Here is a 23,429-nt window from a genome sequence, read left to right as displayed (position 1 = left end):
TCTAAAATCAAGTTTTATCAATATTTATTAATCAATAAAGAACCCCTAGCAAGCATATTGTTTTATTCCCTTAGGATCAAATTCTGCAACCCTTCTAAAGAAAGAAAATTGCTGAAGGATGAAGGAGAAACTGGAACCACAGAATAAATTTCACAGTCCTTACTTACTCATAAATTTACTCAAGGATGAAGTAGAAACTGGGACCATGGAATATATTTCACAGTACTTATTTACTCATAAAGTCACAGCCAGAAAGCAGTTATTTATCACAAGCTATCAATGACTTGTCCTGAAAATTAGATTTCATTATTTGGTTACGTTTTCTACTCTCCAAAGTAAGACCATTGCAAGAACAAATACCTTTTTTCTGGAGTGTACATTTCTTTTAGTCTTTCTGATAAAAATTAAAAATAAAATTAACAAAGAAAACCACCAATAGCACCCCTAAAAACCATCCGATTTTTTGTGGAATCTCCATTGCAATCCCAGCCCCCACACAGGAGGTACTGAAAGCACTTCAGAGGGTGCATTCTTAACTGGTGGAATGGGGAAATGAGGACCCAGAGCAAAGCACAGCACTCAGCAATGACCCCTGAGCAGCTACCTGCTGGAACAGCAGCACTCAGATGTGGGTCCTGAAAAGGCTAAGAACTAAAGAAAAATGCAGGGAATACTCCAAGTTCCAATAGGAATGTAGAGTTCATCCATCACCGGGCTAAAAGGCTCTGCTACAACTATATATAACTTGCTATAACCTAGCAAGGTAAGATTTAACATTAAAGTACTAAAATATTTACCACTTCTACAAAAAATATATTTCTAATAAAGCATTCAGGTGAGTGAAGTGATGTTGCCAAGGGCAGAAGTCACATGAACAAAACTATTAACAGTTTAACTGTTGCATCGAAATCAGAGTGAGCCCTTAGAAATTCCATGCAAAGCTCATACTGCTTTATTTATTCCCTTGTATTTATTCACTTGTTACCCTCATTCCTAAGACTGGGGGTTCCATGACTGACCATTGTGTTATCACAAAAGGTTTCCAAAAACCATTTCATTCTTAGAAGCATAGAAAACACATTGTTATTACAGGAAATGCAGAAGGTTTGTACACACACAGAGATGTGCCAGTGCTCCTCCCTGTGACCTGTAAATGCTGACCTGTAAAAGAATCCATTGGCAGATAATTCAGAAGTACATTACCTCAATGATATCTCTGACTTGGTCTCCCACGCAGGGCAACCCTTGGATATCTTTCATTCTGGTTACTGAAAATGGAAGAGATTTCAGCAAAGAAGCTGCCCTTAAAAATTCCAGGCAGAATACTTCATTTTCTTTGAACTCATAATTTTCTGCCATTACCTCAAAGGCATCCTGGGACAGGGTGAGGTAGATAAAAAAAAAGTTAAAGTTTAATAAAAGCTTAAAATACTCAGTATGCTCCTAAGAAAGGTTACTTTGTATGCTAATTCAAGAATTACTCCTTTTCACTACATAGAAAAGATAGAGTTCATTAAAAAAAAAAGCAGACCAATTTTCTACCAACTTGAAGTTTTCCAGGTGTCATTAAAACAGTATTTTAGAGCCAAACTTGAAAACATTTTGTGAGGTTTGCCTTCTATATTCTATGTGGATCTTGTAAATCGGTGTCAAATAGAGCCATAATTTTTAGAATTATGCCCAACCATAAGGTAATCCAGCAGATCACCATGTAACGTCTGCATTTTCAGACACAACCAAATAGGAATCTGTGGCAGTACTGGAAACCACCTGCACCTTTTTGAAAACGCAGCCATTCTTCTACTTGGTAATTTAGGGAACAAATTCTCCTTTTTTTTTCATTTTTCAGATGTATAACTTTGCAAATAGAAACACATTTTCTTTATGGCTCTTTATGGTTTGGTTTATTTAACATTGCACTCAAAAATACCTGAGGAATGTCCATATAGCTGTTTTTTTCCTAAATGATCCAAATGAGGTCTATCTCCCTCACAGAATATATGAAAAAATATTTATATTAACAGCAGAGAATTTTAGAAATTATATGCAGGGAACAGACCACACAAAGGTGTAGAGGAATTTTTTTGTTGTTTGCCACTGTAGAGTATCAGCTTTTGAGAGGGAACCAATGCTGCAAAACCATCTTCTTGATTAGAGTGCTCAAAAAGTCCTGGAATGTTTTTTCTCACTCCCAAAAGGCAGCTTCTCACATGCACATCTGAAGTGTCCTACACTGAATAATCATGAAGTGTTCTACACTGAATAATCAGCCCTTGTGATAATTGTGTCTGCACATCCCAGCACCAGCCCTGCTGCACAGAGGTGTCAGCCCCTTCCCACTGCCAGGAGGGCAGCTCTCAGAAAAGCTGTGTCACCATCACTACTGAAAAACACAATCACATGAAGCATTTCACTCAGAGGCTGTTGATAGTCAGCGAGAAAATATAATCAAAGCATTTTTATGATTCTAGCTTACATTTTTCAGTGTTTTCCTGCCTTTGTGAAGCTCATTAAGCTGTTTAAAATAAACAATTAAAGAGTATTGAATATTCATTATTCTATGTGCAAAAAAACCACAGTGCCTGCAAATGCTGCAACTAATTACAGGTGTCTTTTAATATAAAACTGCTTTTACAATTCTTTTTATTAAAACATTTATTTATTAAAAAAAGACAGCAACTGGACTTGCTGCCTATTAAACAGTATAGCTCATATTGAGTAATATTCTAGAGGGGGAAAGCATACAAAAACCTAATATTATTTAATAAAAATCTACACTCTAATGGATCTCTGGTGAAGTCAACTTATGGTGATATAAAAAGGAAAGTTATTGACCATTTATTCTAAACTATTATATGTCTTACATGAAGCACCTCACCTTCACTTTATCAATCAGATCAATATGCAGATTACCTGTTTAAAAAGTACCAGTTTAAAAGGAAAGCAAATTTCCAGAGATTTCCAGCACATTAGAATTTCATTATCTTCAGAGTACTCTGCAGGGTCTGCTCTAATTAAATATGTAACAGAGCTGGGCTACATTTCAGTTCTTTGGTTATGGAAAATTTTACTTCTGTCTCTGAAATTGTGGAATGTTTGTTGGTGAGACTTGGATTAGGCAAAAATGTGGGGTTTAAATGCACTTCCAGATTCCAGTGGATCAGATCCAAGACCCACTAAGATTTTGCTGAATTGTGTTAAAAATAAGAAATAGATATAGACATATATAGACAGATATAGACAGGAATTCTGATTCTCATTTAATATCTGGTATTTAAGAACTAATAAGATAAAATATCATTCATTTCATCATCAAAGTTACCAGTAATCATCTTATATATGCAAAAAATGCAAACTCAAATACTGTAAATACTAAAAATCACTCCTGTGAAACCAAGAAAAAGTGCAAGATTTTCAAATAATATATGAGAATGATTCTCAGAAAAAAATAATCAGTAAGACCATGCTACTTTCTGGCTGCTGAACAGCTGACCCAGTAACATTCAGCCTGATTATCAGAGTACAAGTCATGCAGAAAAGCAAAACAAATTAGTGGTCCCATGTGCTATTTCATACTATTCTCAACAACAATGTCAGAGCTGGTCCATTGCTACTTGCAAAACAGTCTTTAATAAACTCAGTTTAAGACTCCGCTAGAACAGAAATTATAAATATTACACAAAAAAACCCCCATATTTTAAATCTAAAACCCCCATATTTTAAATCTAATCTGTTTTGTAAAGAATTTATTACAGCTTTATGGAGAGGGCACTTGTCTTACAGCTATGTAAGACACTTGTCTTACACTCACAACTTTGCTGCCAGCTTGGAAAACTGCTCCACACCTCCCTACCATTGTTTCCCTACCATTCACTCTCTATTAGGACTGCGAACACTCCAGGGCTTGAATGCTTTCACAATGTGCTTATACAGCATCTCTCATAAAAAAGGCTCCTACCTTACTTGAGTCTGCAAACATTACTGCAGCACAAATTAGCTAAAAGAGCCAAAGAGCTTAATAGCAAATTGTGACTAAAATCCCAAAAAATCTTACATGGTATGTGTTTGAGAACCTGTTATACTCAGAACAGCAATTTGAGTTAAATTGTTTTCCCTCTCAGTCACTCTTTTCTACTTGTTTATTTAGTAGGTTGCAAATCCAAAGGACAGGTCCCACTACTCATTACATCAGCATCATCAGTGTTTGATGATCATTCAAAAGCAACCAAAGTTTTAGAATGCAGCTTTCATTCAAATGATTTTCCTCTCTCTTCCACCTCGGTAAATCTCAATTTTGTATGTTGGTAGGAGGAGATATCTGGCATGTGAGTGACCTTTGTATAGGCTGAGAGAGAGAAAATAAATACTTCAGGTGCTTATTTCAAGAAGAATTAAGCAATTTAGGCCAACCTGCATTATTGACAAAAGTTACTTCCAAATAAATGAAATTACTCTTTTTTGTTCAGTCTGATTTTTTTGGTTTTGTATCTAGACTGAAAAGCCCAACACTTTCCCAGATCCTAAGATTTTATCATGTTATTTTACATCAGCTAGAAAAACAAAGGAGCTGAGAAAGTAACAATAAAAGCATAATGTGCATGATCTCAGGGTCCCTGCATAAACACCATTACAAGAAATAAACACATTAGTTCCAGTTGCTCCTCATATTAAGAAACAATAACAAGTTCATTTCTTGAAACAGAGAGGAATTCTGAGAAGTTTTAATATTATTCCACATTATAAAAGAAAACAACTTTCAAAAAATGTCTGCTGACACAGCACAGAAATGCAGTTAGAGTGTTAATCACAAAACAATGACCTGCATGATAGATACACTGAGTAATAAGAAATATAAAATACATATATATTACATACATTAATATGGTCAAAGAAAGCAACATAGATTGATGTATCACACAAATTTAAACTGCTGAAAAGTAAAGATGCCATTGTGCTCTGTATTTTACAAAGCACCTTCCCATTTATCTTAAAAATCTGAATAGATATTTACTCCTTAGACCAAACAATCAATTATTTTTGAATAGGCATACACTTTGCACACATTCACATCATAATTCATAGGTGCAGTCTGCAGATTTTTACTGAAGCAAGCTGTGTCAGTGGGACACTACATGTTATTAAGAGTGTCCATTCAGTTAGTGGCTTTCTACTACACAGCTCCCAAGTTGATTATAAAACTGAAAATGAGGATCTTCTGAGGTATGTTTTAAAATATAATAATAATAACATAATAATAAGTGCTTGAGCCATTGGCATAATTGATACATTCTTTGGAAGACACAAAAAAAGAAAGAAATATTTCTTTTTTATTTTTCTCTAACGTAGTGGAAAGGAAACCAGGCATCTTTCCTGTGCTAAACATCCACATTCTCATTACCATGAGTAACAGCCAAAGCAAAGTAACATCCAGTAGCATTAGCAATAAGCCTTAGAATCACAGAACCATTTGCCTCTGACTTAATTAGTTTCTTCTGTAAGAATTAAATGTATTTTCCTCACAGAAGAATGTCTTTCTGAATTTTATTGCAGTCTGATATTAGTATTCAAATCCAACATCCCCTCCTGGGCACAGCAGAATGACTCCTTTTATTTTAGCACAAGAAAACACAATGCAGCCTCCAAGTGTATATTTTCAGTGGGAGAGAGATGATAGCTACAAATAAGCCAGAGAACAATACTGGAATATTATATTCCATAATAACGTTCATATTTAAGACAAACGTAAAGGAAACTTGCTAAGGTACAGACACTACTCAGAGGATCTGCTCTTTTGTTCTGCAGCTTTGCCCATGTGAGCAGCCACAGCTCACCTGTGAGTAGGGTGATGTGTTCAGGGGCATTCCTGGACCAGACAGGTCAGCAAAACCCCAGTAGGGGTTCCCAGCCTGCCTGCCCCCAGGCCAGGGAACACTGGGACCCAAAGACCGCACAGAGACTGAGCCTGAAGCAGTTGCATCTCTACCCCATCAACTGAACCATGGTTCCACTGTCTACTCCTTGGCATCTGACATTCTTAGTGTGTTCTTCACACCACAAGCCTTACTACACAACAGCTCATAAATTATTTGACTAGGACTTGCCCCATACTGAATGCACTAACAAAATCTTGACATCTGCAATTTATGTCAACTCTTCGGTAGCTTCTTCTATGTGTAAAACTGGTTTGTTGTAACTTTCTGCAAGTTTTTTTCTGGTTATTACAACAGACAGGAAACATGAGACATTTGAACATTGAAATTGCACCTAGTATATTAAACCACCAGCTTTTCTTCATGAGCTGTCATCAAATATCTGTTACTTTTTTTAATGCGTCTTTCATGATGAAATATATGCAGAAAGGACTCAAGATTAGAAAGGGTCACTAATTATCAATTTCTTCAGAAATCAAGACCCCTAAAGTACCTCTCCCAAGAAACCAGGATGTATAAATCCTGCTGCACCCACACTGCTGCCTATTAGTGTCTGTTCCAATGTAATTACTACACTTTCTCAAATGTAACTCCTACTTATTTGAAAGGGGAACTGGATACAACATCTCAGGGCAAAGTCCAGTAAAAGGAAGAATCCAGGAATTCATTGAAGGATGCATTAGCAAATAATAGGTTTGTACCCCTGTTATGGGCATGATCAGAAAACAAGCTAACCAAAGAAAACAGAAAATCTGCAAGAAAAGGGAACAAGCCTGGCCCATGTTATAACAAAATGCTACCATCAACACATAACTCAAGATGGTTTGGACCCAATTTTCAGGATGTATGGTATTGACCCAAAGAAAATCTGTCATTTAATGGTTGGCTGCTCACAGCATGCACAAGTGAATTACACCAATGCTTCAGTGCATTTGCTAAGTGCCTGCACTGAGAAATCTCTTGGAATGCTTTTATTTGAGAACGTGAATTACAGGATTAATACAAGGCCAACAAAACAACAGCAAATCTAAAAATCAGGCTCCTGTGACATTAGGCAGACTAACTGGCAGTTCTCCAAGGCATGGGCCGGTTCTGGCAGCCCATAAACACCCAACCCTTCAGCTGTCATTGCCAGCTTTGGCTGTGAGGAATAAGGGCAACAGCCCTGAGGAGTTCCATTACAGCTGTCAAGATGCTGATTCTAGACAGATTCATAAACTTACTCAGTTCCACCTCCAGAAACAAAACACAGCATGAACTCTGAGAAGTTACTCTCAAAATATGTTGAAGACAAAAAACTGACACTTTTGTCACCACAAAACCCAGTGTCTACCCAGAAATGTTTAATAAATAGGGTAACAGAAGGGAATCTCCATACTCCCATCATCAAACTGCCCCACTTCTAATGTGTTCAGCTAAATTCACTCAACAAATACAAGCTGTACTTTGACATTAAGACTGCTGCATTGATAAAGTTGGAAGTAATTTAGGAACTGCCTCTGTGAAACACAGGTATAACAGAAACCACTCTAAAAATGTGGTCTAAATGCTAATGACAATTAAATCAACAACTTTGTGCCTTCTGGGAGCAAACATTTTCCTTTGCCATTATCCGTCACATTCCTTTTAATTCTTTACCTTTAGAATGCCTGACAAAATGTTGTGATATAGAAAATTCATCAAAGAGCCAGGTCCCACATTCTACTCTTTTCAGGAAGTGTAGAACTAAGACACTTACTTCCTATTTCTCCAAGAAGTTTGGTATTTTACATAATGTTTCAGTCATACTATGTTTGGTGTGACATTTTCCCCTACAGCAGCTTGTATTTGATATTTATAAACAGTGAAAAAGAACTGCTGCTTTCAAGAGGTTAAATGCTTGCAATCACAGCCCTTTTTTCTAGCAGGAGGTAGGGAAATGCAGCCATTTCAAAAGCAGCAGTTTTGGGAATACTGGTAACACTGGGGTTGGAAGGGACTTAAGAAGGTCTCTAGCCCAACCTCAGGCTCAAAACATGGTCAAAACTCAATTCCCATCATGTTGCTCAAAGGGGGCTTTTTGTAAATAAGCAAACAGTTTAACCTACATGGCTACCATAAATAGTAGCATATATTTGCTGTAATTTCTGATTATTTCAAAGCATAACTACAAGCCAAATCTTAGTTTGTTTAATTTTTAACTGTGCATTCCCAGATCAAGACATTTTTGAGTTCCTTGTAGGTTTATCTTTAGTTCTGAATACCCAAACGTTTTAGTATTTACCTGGTAAAGGATTTATATTCACCAATAACTGGTATCTGTTGCTATTCTTTTTATATGAATCTTACAAATAATATTTTCTTGCAGTATTTGTATGTATTTACAGGAACACACAAGTAGAATCATAAAAATTATAAATAATAACAAAACACATAATAAAGCTTTAGGAAAATGAGGAAGTGTTTGATGTTATAGTTGAAACATATGCATGTAACTATGCCAGATATATTTAGACTGAACTACATTAGAGTCTCTGAGAAATGTTTCCTTTTGAGTAGTGGTCACTGAGTATTTAGAGCCAGGAGGAGCCATTAAGCACAAGAACTCCAGAGGAATTTAGACACAAGGACTCAGACCCTTCATACCCTCTGAAATGTGCAATGTTATGGGCATTAACTAGGATATATGACAGTCTCCAAGATTTCTATTTAAGTAGACAATTCAAAGGGGGTTTTGTGATGCTAAAGTAATTATATGCAGTCTGTTTTCATAATTGCTCAGTTGTGAAAATCTGAAGTTTAGTACCATACTTTGAAGAACTGAACTTGGGCAAACCAAAAGGCAGCACAGCAACTGTGAAGAACCTTGGAGTCACCTAAACCCAACTTTGTTTATCATTCTTCCAGTTTGTCAAATAAGACTGTGATGAAAGGCTAAAAGACATTTTTGGAATGTTATTCTATCATTTGTTTTAAAAATTCATGTGTTTACAAGCTGTTAATGTATTTAAAGATCCACTGTGTTAAGCTTTCAGCAATACTTAGAGGATGCAAGTAAGCTTGCACTCAATTTTAATTTAAGTATGGCAGATTTATAACTTTTTAAATTGTTATTATGCTGCCTGTTTACTCATGAATTTGCTGAGGGTGCCACAGAAAATACTGAGGCAAGTATTATAGTAATTATTCTAATTATACCAGCTTTTATTTTATAGACAGAATAAATATTACCGTGAATTTCTTGTTGTAGTTATTTAAAGTTGTCTTTCTCTGGCACGAATACTGAGATACTTTTGTTGCAATAAATGCTGGCATTTCCAATGCAGGTGTATTCAGAGGAGGAGATTGGGATTGCTCCTAACAAGGGTAAAAAAAAGAAGAGTTAGTGACACACATGGCAAATAGTTTAAAAATAAAAAAAAAGTACATTTCATGAGCCCAAAATACAAACCTTTGAAGAGCAGGCAAGAAAATAATAATGCTCCTGTCATCCTGCTATGAAAAACAGGTGATTTCACATTGGCTGGACTGACAGTACAGTTTATCTGGTGATTACTGGGATTTTTGCTTTTCTGCAGTAAGTTCTTACAGGGAGTTTTCAATGGCACTGTCATTTTTTAAAAAATGGTCTTTCTAAATGATGTGTGCCTCTACTACTCTCACTACTGCAGTAAGTTTGAAAAACTACAAAACTTTAAGAGCAGATAAGCTCTAAAACACAGAGTTTTCACAGAAAACATTAGATTATTCAATACAAGATTAGGGATATTAGACCAACGGGAAATGTTCTATTGACTTTTTCTGTCTGTAGCTAAATTCAGTAGTGGGGGAAAAATTTTTGTATGAATTAGAAATCAAGTTTTCTCCCCTCTTGCAGGTAAAATTATAGAAAACTTTTTCTTTTGGATTTAATTCATCCAGCTAAGTGTTTAATTTTGGAGTCATTTTAGAGTGAAGGAAACATTTATAAACAGCTACAGAAGTGTAATCACCATCCTTCATTCACTCAGCCAGCTGGTGATGTGGTTGCTCCCTTAGCCAATTCCCATAGATGCTGATCCAATCCAGACATCATTTTGACATGTTCACCAAAGCAGGGAAACTGAGACAAATGCCAAGACTTGAATGGGCATTTCCCAATCTCCAGGCTGCCTCCATGCTCATTCACTTTTCACCTAATTTTGCTCCATGCAATATAGATCAAGGTCATACAGGTCTGTGGGCAATCCATCCCTCAAAGACCGGAATTCTCCTGAAAGGCAGGATTCAGAGTCATATCCCCACTGGCAAAAGAGAATCCTGAGCACAAGTCCTCCACATGTGGATGTCCTGACTAGGAAGCACCTAGAAAAAGGCAAACTCACACTGGTTTTCTGCTGCTTTATATATCCAGTCCTTCAATTCTTTCACTTCCTTTGATGTGCCAAATCTGAATACTTCAGAAACATGAAGTACCTCTAACAGTTCCCTGTATTTTTGGTCTTGGTCCTTCTGCTTGAAAATTTTTGGCAGATGTGTCAAAAACTTATTCCATTGCACTATCCAAAAGCCACAGGGAAAGAGTTCAACAATTACAATAAAAAATGTCATGAAAATACATAAAAGAATTTTCACACCAAAAATGGAATGATAAGCCCTTTTTTCCCTGTATCCAATCACACAAAGGCTAGCAAACCTACAAGCATGTGTGTATCTTCATAACCACATCCCCAATTATCATTTCATGCTACATTGCCTTTGTATTTGATACAAAGTAGTTCAAGAACAGTATTCACACACACAAAGGTATTTGCTTGCACAACTGAAGGAGCAGTGAATTATATGGTGGTTTTCATAGCATGCCCTGAAAGGAAGAAAGCAATTTTATGTGTAAGACCAGTCTTGGGAATAACCAAAATGGGTTTCAGTCAGGACAGCAACACAACTTATCCACTTCTGCACACATTCATGAATTATATTTTAAAATTGATTTTAAATCATATAAACTATGATTGATTAGTGCTAATATACTGCTTGAAATGATAGTGCCAGCTGCAAAGACTGTGAACAAACAGAATGTTACTGAACAGAATATATAATAAGCTGTTACCTTCTCTGGGACACAGACACACAAAGAACAAGAGCCCTACATGCAGCATCAGCTGCTACTGTGGAGGAGGGCAAAACTAATGCAGAAAATCTGTGCATTTAAGAGTGTGATAGACTGGACAGAAACATCCTATTCCTGCCTTAGTAGAGATATTTGAGCATTTTCCTTAATCAGTAAGAGCGATGCATTTAGTTACCTGGCCTTGATTATATATAAGAACAGAACAAATTCTGGATAGAAATTAACAGGAAAAACATCTGGCAAACAATGATTGCTACAGTCTGATTTGCAGGGACGGTTATAATGCCTGCATGTGAACTATAGAAGTGATCTATCAGCAGCAGAACATGAGCTGAATTGATACTGCTCAAATTTATATTTGGTGGGAAAACTAGATGAGAAAAAAATTATTTGTACAGATTACAGGGCAAAGCTAAACTTCCATCAATAGCAATTACAGTGTAGAACAAGGAATCCTGGAAATTCATTAGACCAAAAAAATTTCTAGTACTGGGAAGAAACAACTAAAGATAAGAGAAAAATGGAAAAATATAAGCATTAAAAATTCCTTTCTTTTTAAGATAACTCTACATTTAAATGAATTTGCAGCACACTGCACAGGGGCAACCACTGAAAAATACCTAAATGTGTGGGCTACTTAATCACTAGAGCTAGTCAGAGTTTCTACCTCACATCCAGGCTGCAGTGAATGTCACTTGCTACTCTCTTTCACACTGACATTTTCCACATGGCATAAGCTGGAGAAACAGCCTTTACCACCAGCATCAATTTGGAAGCAGACAGACTTGGTTGCAGAATTAATATTGCGGGGGACTACTTTGCTCTTTGTCAAATTACTTTTTAACACACCAAGAAGTTTAATGACACAGGGAAATAACAGGGAGAAGATGAAGCAGCAGTGAATGAAGTGCACAGAGACAAGCAGCCAGCAGCTCTCTAAAACCCTGGCAGCATTGACCAAATAATAAAGTCCTCTGATATCCAGAATTTTATGAAGAGAAGGCAGACAGTTTATAGGTTTCATTTTTATTTCCTGAGAAACTCAGACTGTCAGAATGAAGGATTTCTTCCATTACTTACGGCCTCTCTCTTTCACAATGAAACAGAGCGAGATGCTCCAGAAAATGTTAAATATGTTTCCTGACACATGATAAGACAAAAGATCAAAAGATGGTACTTTCTTTCCCAAATGTGGAGAAAAATCCTTTCTTCAAATAAATAAATCTCTTTTCCCTTCTAGGAAAAAACAAACTAACAAAAACAAACAAACAAAAACTAATTAGCTAACAATTTCTGGGTTCTGACTGAGGAAAAGGCAGAAGAGATGCAATCACAGCACTGTTCTTAAGGCTGCTGAGTGTGCAGCAACCCTTAAGGATCTCTTCCTCTCTTTTTACCTCTCTGAACACCTCCCCTCTGCCTATTTCTCTTCCACAACCCAGGAAGCATCAGTAGTTTCTGGCATCTGGGGATGCCCTTGTGTACCCATCAATGTCCATATCCTGCTATTGTCAAGGATACCCTCCTGCTTGTGCTAGGAAAGGTGTCTCTGCACAAGGGCTGACCTTGGCCACAGAAATATTCTGCTTCCCTCTCAAAGCAGATATTTGGCTACCACATTTCCAAAGCTTAAAATTAAACTAAATGATGGCTACTAACCCTAAAAGTCAAGTGTGACTGAATTAATCAATAATAATTCTGTCCATCTTAAATCTGGTCAACCAACCTTTCATTCTCTATAAATCACTGACATCAGAGCATCTCTTGGATCATCACTACCACAGAAAGATGTACTTTAATGACAATTGTAATTAGGATGTTAGCTAATGGTCTGTAACTCTGACTTTATTCCCCTTGTTTTGCATTAAGAAGGGCATTTCTTTTTACTAATGCAGTAAAACAAATGTCCTGAATGAGGAATAACCTTCCAAATAGGCTACTGCAGGATCTGAGAGATTAAATCTTGCTGCTATTGATATTAATGGAAATTTGACCACAAAACTACATGGTGACAAGATTTCACCCAAAACATTCTCCCACTGCAATCCATTCCTTTTACTTCAAAACCTTAATGATCTAGCTTGAGTTCAAGGTTTGTTAATTCACTTTCATTTCACATTTTACAAGTCTGACATAACGAACCAAATTTGTCTTCAGTGAAATTCCAATTAAATTACATTATGTATGAGTTCAGTCTAGTACTTAAAAAGAAAATTAACCTTTACTTCAATCTTTCCTCATTTCTCAAGGCAGAAAAAAGAATTAGCATGGTGACACTGCAACAATAAAATTATCTACAAAAATTTGCTACACTCCTAGAATTCTTCTTTTCTCCTTGTTTTCTTTACAAAATGTTTATTACTTCAGAGCAACTATATAATTAAGATTGGTTTTATAAGCTTTAAAAATACCAGTATAGCTGTCACTGGCTTACTTATTGTGCTCTGCATTTATTAGCATGAAATCTTTATGTTTCAATAAAAACATAAGCTTTTCTTGCAGAGCCAGTCTCACAGTATAATTATGATCTCCTGACAGTGCTGATACCTTATTCAGAAGTTTATGCTATACCAATATTCCAAAAGGAATTTTATATAAAACTAAGGCAGTTTCATAGACTTAAAAAAACTTCTCATTGATTCAAAAGAAAATTGGAGGAATTTTGGAGAAAAACAAAGGTGTTTCTAGCATTGAAAAGAAAAAAAATTGATGAAATCACATTTTCTTAGCTATCTGAATCTATAGGTGTGTTCATATTGCCGAAATTAAGAATGCACATAAAAGGTAATTTGTTTTACTTTTAATGCTGATGTGAAACTCTCAGGAAGGCTCACAGGATTTTGTTTGTGGTTTTGATGCATTACTTGTTTAGAGAACTTCTCTGCATTCCCTGTATTTATATTTTTATGGCCTGTAACATAAAATAAAGCAGTAGATACGAGACTTCCTTATTTATTTTTTTCTTTTTGTATTAATTTCCTTTGTCTATTCTCCTTCCAGCAGATTCACTGAAAAATGTTATAAATTTATTGCAAAAATATATCCTTGGAAGGATTTCAAATATAAACACACATTCTGTCATGGAATCATGCTGAGCCTGAGAGCGACAGCTCCATCTGGTGTATTCACTTCCCCCTCCCCCCAGCCCAAACTGTTATTAAACAGTAATTCTTGTATGTAAAAACCTGGAAAATATTTTCTGGCAAGGAAAATGCAATATGACTGGGAAAAAAAAATAATCAGCTACAGTTTTTTTCTTGGGAAAGGATGGTATTTATGCATCACCCTTCATAATCTAAATACCAAAATGATGAAGCAGCAAACAGAGCAATGTTGCTGTTAAATATTCAGGCATTCTGCGCCTCAGAGGAGGGCACATGCTGCACATCCTACCCTGGTCCCAGTGTGGTCACACAGAGCCTAATCCAGACCCTCAGGAATCAGCAGGAATCCTTTGCTTTACTTTAGAGAGCTTTAGATCAGACTTGTAGCTCTCTTCACATATGAATAAATTTCTTTGCTGGTGCACATGAAACCCTTCACCATGAGGCTCGGACGGGTGCAGAAGGAGGGGACAGCTTCATTCCAGCTGCACTGCTGGGCCTATTTCATGGCTCAGTGGCACAAGCTGGGCACAGCACGCCTGGCATCCCCACCAAACCCCCACCACTCTAGAGTCTGTGCCAAGAAATTGAGTACCACTGCTCCTCACTACGCTCCAATCTGAGAAACTAGCAGGTAATTTATCAGATATAGATCAGAGGAAAACATAATCATCCATTGCTTCAAGGTCAAACACCCTGCATCAAATCATCAACCTGCCATTTTCAATATCCTCTGACTTACAGCTTCCATTGAGAGACAACCGAGTATAATAAAACTTAGCACAATTACTTGATGGTGCCAAGTCTGTAAACACATGTCCACAGACTACATCAGTCTTCTTTTCACAGGTCCTTCAAGGGCCCAGCTGTTACCTGATCACCCTGCAACAGCAAAAGTTGCAATATTTTTGCATTGTTTTGAGGAGGCCAAGAATGCCATCAACAGCCCATTGAAGTGCCCTGCTTTCCCTGGGATATTTACCATGATATTGATGTATTTGAGCAAATACCACAAGCACCAGAACAGCAACAAGTGCCTCACTGATGGATATTGCAGAGGAGCTGGGGCTGTTCAGCCTCTTAAGACTCCAGGAAGACCTAACAACAGCCTTCCAGTAATTTAAGGGGCTGCTAGAGAGCTGGAGAGAGAACTTCTTACCAAGAGACAGTGACAAGACAGGGTGTAATGGCTTTACACTGGCAGAGGAGAAATTTGAATCAGATATACAGAAGAAATTCTTTTCTGTGAGGGTGTTGAGGCACTAGAACAGGTTGTCCAGAGAAGCTGTGGCTGGCCTGGAAGCGTTCAAGGCCAGGTTGAATGGGAGTTTGAGCAACCTGATCTAGTGGAAGGTATTCCTGTCCATGGCAAGGAAATGGGAGCTGGATTATCTCTAAGGTCCCTTCCAGCCCAAAACATTCTGCAATTCTGTACGTGCCAGTTTGTACCCTGTGATGAAACAGTAACTCAGCATTACCAGACACTGATAAAGAAGGCAAAGAAGGTGTTTCTACTCTATTGAATCTGTGTGAATTACTCATAAACTTCACAGAAAAAAAATAATAACACAACACAATTATATCTATATTCATTTAAAAAAATAAATAAAATCACAGCCATTCATTCTGGCTATCACTGCATTCACACTGCAGGATCAGTCTTACCATGAGACGATACTTCACTTCTGAATCAACTGGTCTTCCTGCCTCCATGCAGGCTGTGAACCAGGAGATGTCCAGTAGCTCAAACCTAGAGCTGTCACCCACAGCCTGTCCCTTCAGCCAGTCCAGCACCTCCAGGTAAGAGTTGTTCTCAGCCACAATATGAGTGACAGAATCACTGTCAAGAAGTATACAAAGAGTTTTCTTTTTTTTTTCACTGAATCCAACTGTACACAGATACAAAGCTGTTATTTCTGTATTTACTTACCATACACTTCCTGACAATTGTAGTATATATATTGTACTTTAGGATGTGGGAGCACTGGAGTTTTCATATCACCATATATTTATTCTAGTCACTGACTCTGCCTTGAAGAAAGACTGTAGTCTGACAGCTCCTGTAAGTGCAGCATTTTCTTTCTTGAAGGATCATTTACCTTCCATAGACACTAACCTAATGCACATTCTTTGCAATTCTGAAAATATTTTGCTTACACAAGCAGTACTATAATTAAAAAGCTGCTTGACAACACCTGACAGCCTCTTCCCAATATTCCTCATCCACGAGTTAAAGCTTTGCAACATTAAGAAGTCAGTTAACAATAATTATTTAAAACTTTCCAGCTAGTAATATCTATTAGGATACTTAAGTTTTCTGTACTTGTATGAAGCCGTTTATTACACATGGCATTGCCAAATATTCATTAATTAAATCTTATGAACTACATGCTCCATATAAAGACCATTTCCTTGCTGCCAAGCCAGTATAACAAAACTGATGGTTTAGTGAATACAAAATTTACAGCTTGAATTGTTATTCAATACATTATATGGTGTACATTGCCTAAAAATACAATAGCCCAAAATGCTATTGCAGTAAATTTCAGTTGTTGTACAAGAATAACATTAGAAAGGATCACCTGATTAAAAGATGATCCTTTTAAAGATTAAAAAGAGACACTTCTGAACACATCACAGAAAAATAATGGACAGGGACAAAGCTGTGTTTCAAGAAAAGATTACCTGTATACTTAGGATGATCTGTAAGTTTCTGTCTGGCCTGCTGATGTTTCTTCAGCAAGTTTGGAAAAAATACAGATTTGGTAGGAAATTTTGAATGATTCTGAGTGCTCCTGCTCCCTATGCATCCCACAAGGATGCTGTCACCCCCACAACAAAACATGAGAGAAAGAAGAAAATTCTTCATTTCCATCAACTTGTAGAATTAAGTATCTAGATAATATAGTCCAACATTCATTTCTATCAGGCAACAGATTCCTAAACTCCTTGCAGGTAAGGCACAGACAGACAGAGTCACTATTTGACACTATTTTTACAAAAGGAAGCTAGAGCTGGAACATAAATTGTCTTAATGGCAGCCAAATCCATTTGAAAGTCTGTGACTTTCTGATAGCCCGTGATGGTGACAGCCATATACAGTAAATTTCCAATGAAGGACCTGACAGATTGCTCTGCAAGCCCTCTGCAAGAGCTGGAGAAGTGGAGCCATCAGCCTGTCAAAGCAGAGAGGACACCACCACTGGTGGCACTCACTGGTTAGCATGGACTTCAAAACATGTTCCTGCTGTTAAAGGCAGACTGCACACTTCAAAGCAAATTACCTTCCAGAAAACCAAGAAAATCCCTTGGCATATCTCTGTGATCCTTATTCAAATGAGTGATCACCAATTTCATTAAGTCATGAAATCACAATGACAAATACTGGAATTGCTCCATAGAAAATTGTTAACAAATAACTCTCCAATGCAATAAACATACTGTATTTTGGAACTACAAGAAAGGTACTGAAAGGATTGTACTTCAGAAATGTGTGTCATGCTATAGTACAATTTTTTTTCTCTCCATATGGTGGAACTTGTAGAGCAGAGTCCATTGAAAAAAGAATAAATCCCAATTTATTTTTTTCTAAAAGATTACAAACACATATTAAATGAATCCCCATGAAACACTGTTGGGTTTATTATTATTTAACCCTGCTAGGTCCTACTTTAATTAAACTGTCACATCTTTATACCCAAGTTAAAAAAACCCAAACAGTTAGAGACATAGAACTTCTGCTTCCTGTGGTTTATTTCACTTCATATAAAATATTCATATGTCATGTATTTGTACCAAGCTGCAGAGCTGGGAACTTTGCCATAACTATGCACACAGCAGCAGTTTAGCTGCTGTGCTCCAGTTTCCTCTCATACCTGTACAGCTGTGCTATTTTCTTGGCACAGAACATAACAAATTTAACGTTTCCTCTGTCATTTTCAAAAGCAAAAATCAACAGTTAAATAGTTTTGTTTTATCCAGTAGCAGCTAAGCTGAAATTAAACATAACACCTGCCTCATAAAACTTACAGAAAGTCTAAAATACTGGCAATAAATACCCATGTGTCATAGAAGCCGAGATAAAGCATTTACTCTACAGATTATTAACGCAGGATCCAGAACAGCACTCTTTATTTCTTTTTTCCGCAAGAACCCAATTAATTTTGTATCAGATCCTAATTGCTTACTTCTATTCAATACCTGCTTTAATCTTGCTTTATAAATTCTTTTACCCTCCCTTCTTCCTCAGACTTTCAAAGTTGATGGGATTGAAAAGAAATCTGTAGAAATACACTTTTGTAGGGTTGTACACTCCAGAGACAGATCCAGAGACGAGATCAATGCTTGGTTTTCCTCCAGCTTTTCAGAGAACCTATATAATGATGCAGCTTTTGGAAAACTGCATAATGACATAACCAGCACTTATGTAAAGCCCTGTTTGGAGGAAGGCTTCCCTCTGAATGTGCTGGTTTGCTGAAACCAGACAAACCTGAATCTGGAGTGTGTTTCCACTCTCAAATGCCACCTCTGTGGTATTTTACTCCTAAGATTTTTCTCCAGTGCTCTTCCAGATTGTACCAAAGCAGAAGCCATAACTTTGAGACTCACATTAGGGTAAAAAAGTTAAATCCTATAATACCAGAGATGATGTAGACAAATGTCCCCCTCAACCCATCACATTTCCATTCCTGTACATTTAACCCTTTTCGTTTTCAAAATTGGCCACTAAATTTAGCTTAATCTTAACCTGACTTCAAAGAGAAAATAAACAATGAGTGATTCAGATGAGCTAAAGACACAATTTATATGCAGACCCATGAAAATTGACAGATCTAAGATAAATTAGAAATGCACATTTTAAAAGTGAAAAATTAGAAATTTTGCTAAGTTTTGTGCTTTCCCTGCTCTCTGTCCAGAAGATAATTGAAATAAACCACATAATAGGAACACCCACTGAACCCTTGAAACATATTTATAATGGAAAAAGTCAAGTATAACTACCAAAAACTTAGGCAAAAGCTTCAATCAGTCACTTGTATTTACTATATTGAATTAAAATGCTTCAAACAGCATTACTACATGTTATTTCAAAACATATAAATATTTTCCTACCTTAGGTCATTTTCTACTCTGAAACCTTTTCTTCTTCCCAGTTCCATCAAAAACATCCTTCTGGTCAGCCCCATCTTCCTCTGCATAATAAAAATGACAAAGTTACTGAACTTTATTTCATAACTGCAGGGAAGTTTTGGGGAATGCAACCCTCTCTGTCTCTTTCTCTGGGAGATGACAGCTGGAGCTTTGAACCTATCCATGATGCAAGGTAGAAATGCTCTCACTTGGGTAAAACAGAGCTAACATGCTTTCTGCCAGGCAACAGCTGTATTTAATGTCACCACCCATTGAAGTAATTTTCTTGTTTCCCCCCTGAAATCAAAACCAGGTGCTACACAAGCAGAAACATCACTGGCTCTCTGCCAGCTGGGACTTCTTCAATAGAAATACTCCAGACAGGTGCAAAAATTATTTCATTCCTTAAAACAGCCATTGCCTACAAAGATTATCCAGATAAAATTGATCAGCCAAATCATCTCAATATTTTAACCAGGTCTTCAGCTGATTGAATGGCTCAGTTCCACCTTTTTGCATTTAAGCACCCAGTGACCTCCAAACACCTACAGAGGACATTATGGAGGCCATTTACATTCCTCCTCTGGAGGAGAGGGTACCGCTCATTGCAGAACTACACCAAAGCTTTTGCCAGTGTCACACTGGATGCAGTTCTGTATCTCCCTGGATTTCTATTAGAGCAAGGTGAGCACAATGGACCAGTTTACAGCCTCTGCATCTACTTCAGCACAAATCTACTTCAGCGGTGAATACCCCTACTCCCATGTCAAGCTGGAATTTTATTTTTAACGTAGCAGAGAATTTGGATTGTACCAGTCCCTCACAACACATCAGAAATGTTATGTTACAGTTCTCATTGCTCATGTTCTCATGGGCAAGCAAGGTGGAAAAATTCCTAAGTCAGATCCATCAATTATATTTTCAGTTCTTTTATCACAGGTGGATATACAAGTTGAGTTTCAGGAAAATTAGTAAAAACCCGCTTCCTGCAATTATGGCCTTGAGTTTAAAATTAAATTGTAAAAGTATTGCAGACATCTTCTGAGCTCTATAGCTCTTGCGGCTTCAACAGTATTATTGCAGATATAAAGAAATATTTTTCATCCAAATAGAAACCAACCATCTAAAAATTAATATAGAGCTTTCAGCTCTGGGGTCTTCCTGAGGCCATGAAAAAATATATACATAGTGCAGTATACAGATTAGATTGGATTAATTTCTTCCCTTGCCTAGGGATAACCCAGAAGCCAAAATATCTATTCCTCTTTTGGATTTATAACATAAAAATTGTCAAAATAAATCATTTGAAGGTTATTTTGAAATTATACGAGATATTTTCATAGGACCTGGAAAACGGACAAGCTGAATTCAAGAGGCTTAAGCAAAAGAATAGCAGCAAGGAAGAAAAAAAAAATAGGAATGGATCTGGAATTAAGGCTGAGCAATCTGTTTTTGGTTGTTCCATGTCTTTTTTCCAGACTACTAATCAACCATTGAATATTGGTCACTTCCCTGTTTACATTGGTCACTTCCCTGTTTATAACTTTCCTAGACTTGATAAAACACTTTATCTCAATCCCTACAAGAAACAATGTATTGGAGAACAGATTCTTTACATATGTTAAACAAAGTTTTATTTTATGTTATAATTAATTCAGTGCCCTAAAACATGTAAATATAATTTTCCCCAGTGTAACATCAATATGCTCAGTGCCAGTAAAATCCTTCTGGCTTGAATAACGAGTTTTTATTCCTTTGTGTTACTGTTATAATTCTTAAGCCAGATTTTCAAGGGTATTCATGTGCCAAAAAGCTGCAAACAGAGACCTAGTGGGATTTTCAAAATATCTAAGCAACCTAAGCATTCAGCTCCTATGGAAATCAATTTCTGGCTTTGAACCTAATGCAAAGAGATTTTCTCTAATAAACACAGTATAATATGAAAGTCTCTGCCAATGATGCAATTTTATTAAATGCACCTTCTAAAATTAACAGGATTTCCATATCCCAGATGAGTGAATTACTTACTCTCCTACAATATTATACCATAATATTTTTGACAGTACCACAGAAAGTAGAACATGCATTAGAGAGAAAGCAAATACAACAGAGAAAAGGCATGTCTCTTATTTATGACAAAGGAAAAGTATACTTCTACCTGAGCCATGGCACCACATATGATTCATGGCCTAAAAACACTGAAACTTGCAGAAATGTTCCATCTCAATCCAGCCTCATGGAGTTCAGAGTATTTCACATTCCTTGAGGGAAATCTGAACGAACTTCTATGTTCTTGCTATGGACCACTATTGAACACTATCAAAGGCAAAGATTAAGAATTCGACACAAATACTGATGGCCATTTAAGCAAACATTTTTCATCACTTGTGATGTGGGTGCCAACAACAGCATCCCAAACTCCTCTGAGGAGAAGAGTACTGATCAACTTCAAAGGGAGGTTCTTTGAGAGGAAGGAGTGCTGCAAAGTACAGCTCCACTGAATTTCACTATTCACGCTTTCATTGCACATTCTTGATTATTGTCAGTCTTTCAGTGCCCTGATATCATGTGAGCTGCATTGTAAATATTTTATAAAATAGTACTTGTCCATTCATGTCGCTTTCATGAGGAGAATTGTGAAATTTTCTTTTAACACATAGCTACAATTTGCTAACCTTCAGAGAAAACATCTCTCAAATACCAACAGTAAAAATGAGAGAAGTGACTGGATGCTTTCTTATTTCACATAGGCTTAACTACATCTCACACAGTATTGTTACACAATGATTAATTTTCCCTAGCTTTTTAATTTAGTAATTTTTCTTCCGTAATTCAGTATTTTCCAATTAACCAATTCATGGAAATTTTTTAATACTTCTCACATTTGTTTTTGTCTAGACATTCCCATTACTGTTATTCTGTTTGAATTCTGGCTTTCTTGGTTGCTAAGCATTTCCTTTGTCATTTACACCCATTATACCAATCTTTCAGTGCCTAAAAACCATACAGCAGGTGTTTTTCCTGTTTTAAAAATTGATTCTCCCACATTCTCCCACATTCCTTTTTATAGCCTCAATCTGCAGCTGGGGAGATTCAGGTTAGACATTAGGAGGAATTTCTTCACAGAAAGGGTGATTAGGCATAGGAATGAGAGCACAGGGAGGTGGTGGAGTCACCATCCCTAGAGGTGTTTAAGGAAACACTGGATGTGGCACTAGGTTGACAAGGTGGTGCTCAGTCAAAGGTGGGACTCAACGTTAGAGGTATTTTCCAGCCTAACTGATTCTGTGATGTTTTTATTCTTTGAACCACTGGAATATTTTTAGGGGGCAGTTCTGAGCTATACGTGCTTGAATTATTCCCATCAAAGGTGATAAACTCCATAAGAAGCCATATGACCAAGAATTTCAAGAAAACTTATTAAATGATGACATGCTTTGAATGTGCTTGCTTGGCTGTATGATGCTATTTGGCATATAAAGTAAAGTAGACTTAGAGAGGACACAAAATTCTGCAGCTGTTGTCACCAAATGTACAATATTACTGATATATATGGTCAATATATGGTCAAAAGAGCTGGTTGTCTTTTTTTTTGCTACCTAATTAAAATGAAAATCTGAATAAAAAGAATTTCTTTGACAACATCTCTCAAATCATATCAAGAGGTAACCGCTTGTTTAATTTACTGCATACATAGGGATTCTAGAAAGGTTGAGGTTTTTTTCTGAGCCCTTTCTGAAGAAACTAGGGAACAGCAATATCATAGCTCTGAATAATTAAATAGAGCAATAGGGTTCTCCCTTACAGCATAGAGAAAATGTAATTGGTGACAAATCCTGGCAGGAGCTGTTTCCTACTCACATCAATATTCCTATATTCCCTGGAAACTATTATTTTCACTCATCCTTCAGTCTCTCTGTTCAGTAACAAGGTTTACAATTGTTCTCTTTAGTTACTCTGCCTATCATAGTTGCTTCTCCTTGTTGTGATTGTTATTGGACTATTCTTTGATTTTTGTGCTGGTACATCAATGGTTTTCTTTATACTTTAGTCTCATGAGAGCCTTGTGAACCTTTAGCAACAAGCAGAGACGTATCTGCATAATCCCATCCCTATACATGGCCAGGCAGATCCTTTGACAGTTACACATCTCTTCCAAGCATAGTTTACAAAGGT

At 36.8% G+C, this 23,429-nt stretch overlaps 1 protein-coding gene across 1 annotated transcript in view; it reads right to left on the bottom strand.

Moving 5' to 3' along the window:
- The window catches only part of DNTT (DNA nucleotidylexotransferase), a 74,518-nt gene extending 55,080 nt beyond the window's left edge, over positions 1 to 19,438 (bottom strand). Inside the window, exons 1-4 of the mRNA XM_058029461.1 lie at positions 19,236 to 19,438; positions 15,789 to 15,963; positions 9,141 to 9,266; positions 1,204 to 1,374 (exon numbers count right to left, since the gene is read on the bottom strand). Of these exons, the coding sequence (XP_057885444.1) occupies positions 1,204 to 1,374; positions 9,141 to 9,266; positions 15,789 to 15,963; positions 19,236 to 19,438 (675 nt within the window). The remainder of the gene's footprint in view (positions 1 to 1,203; positions 1,375 to 9,140; positions 9,267 to 15,788; positions 15,964 to 19,235) is intronic.
- Positions 19,439 to 23,429: the final 3,991 nt, after the last annotated feature.

The sequence above is a fragment of the Melospiza georgiana genome, chromosome 8 (assembly GCF_028018845.1).
Source record: "Melospiza georgiana isolate bMelGeo1 chromosome 8, bMelGeo1.pri, whole genome shotgun sequence".
NCBI lineage: Eukaryota > Metazoa > Chordata > Aves > Passeriformes > Passerellidae > Melospiza > Melospiza georgiana.
Note: the sequence above shows the minus strand (reverse complement) of the source record. Positions and strands in the feature narration are given on the sequence as shown.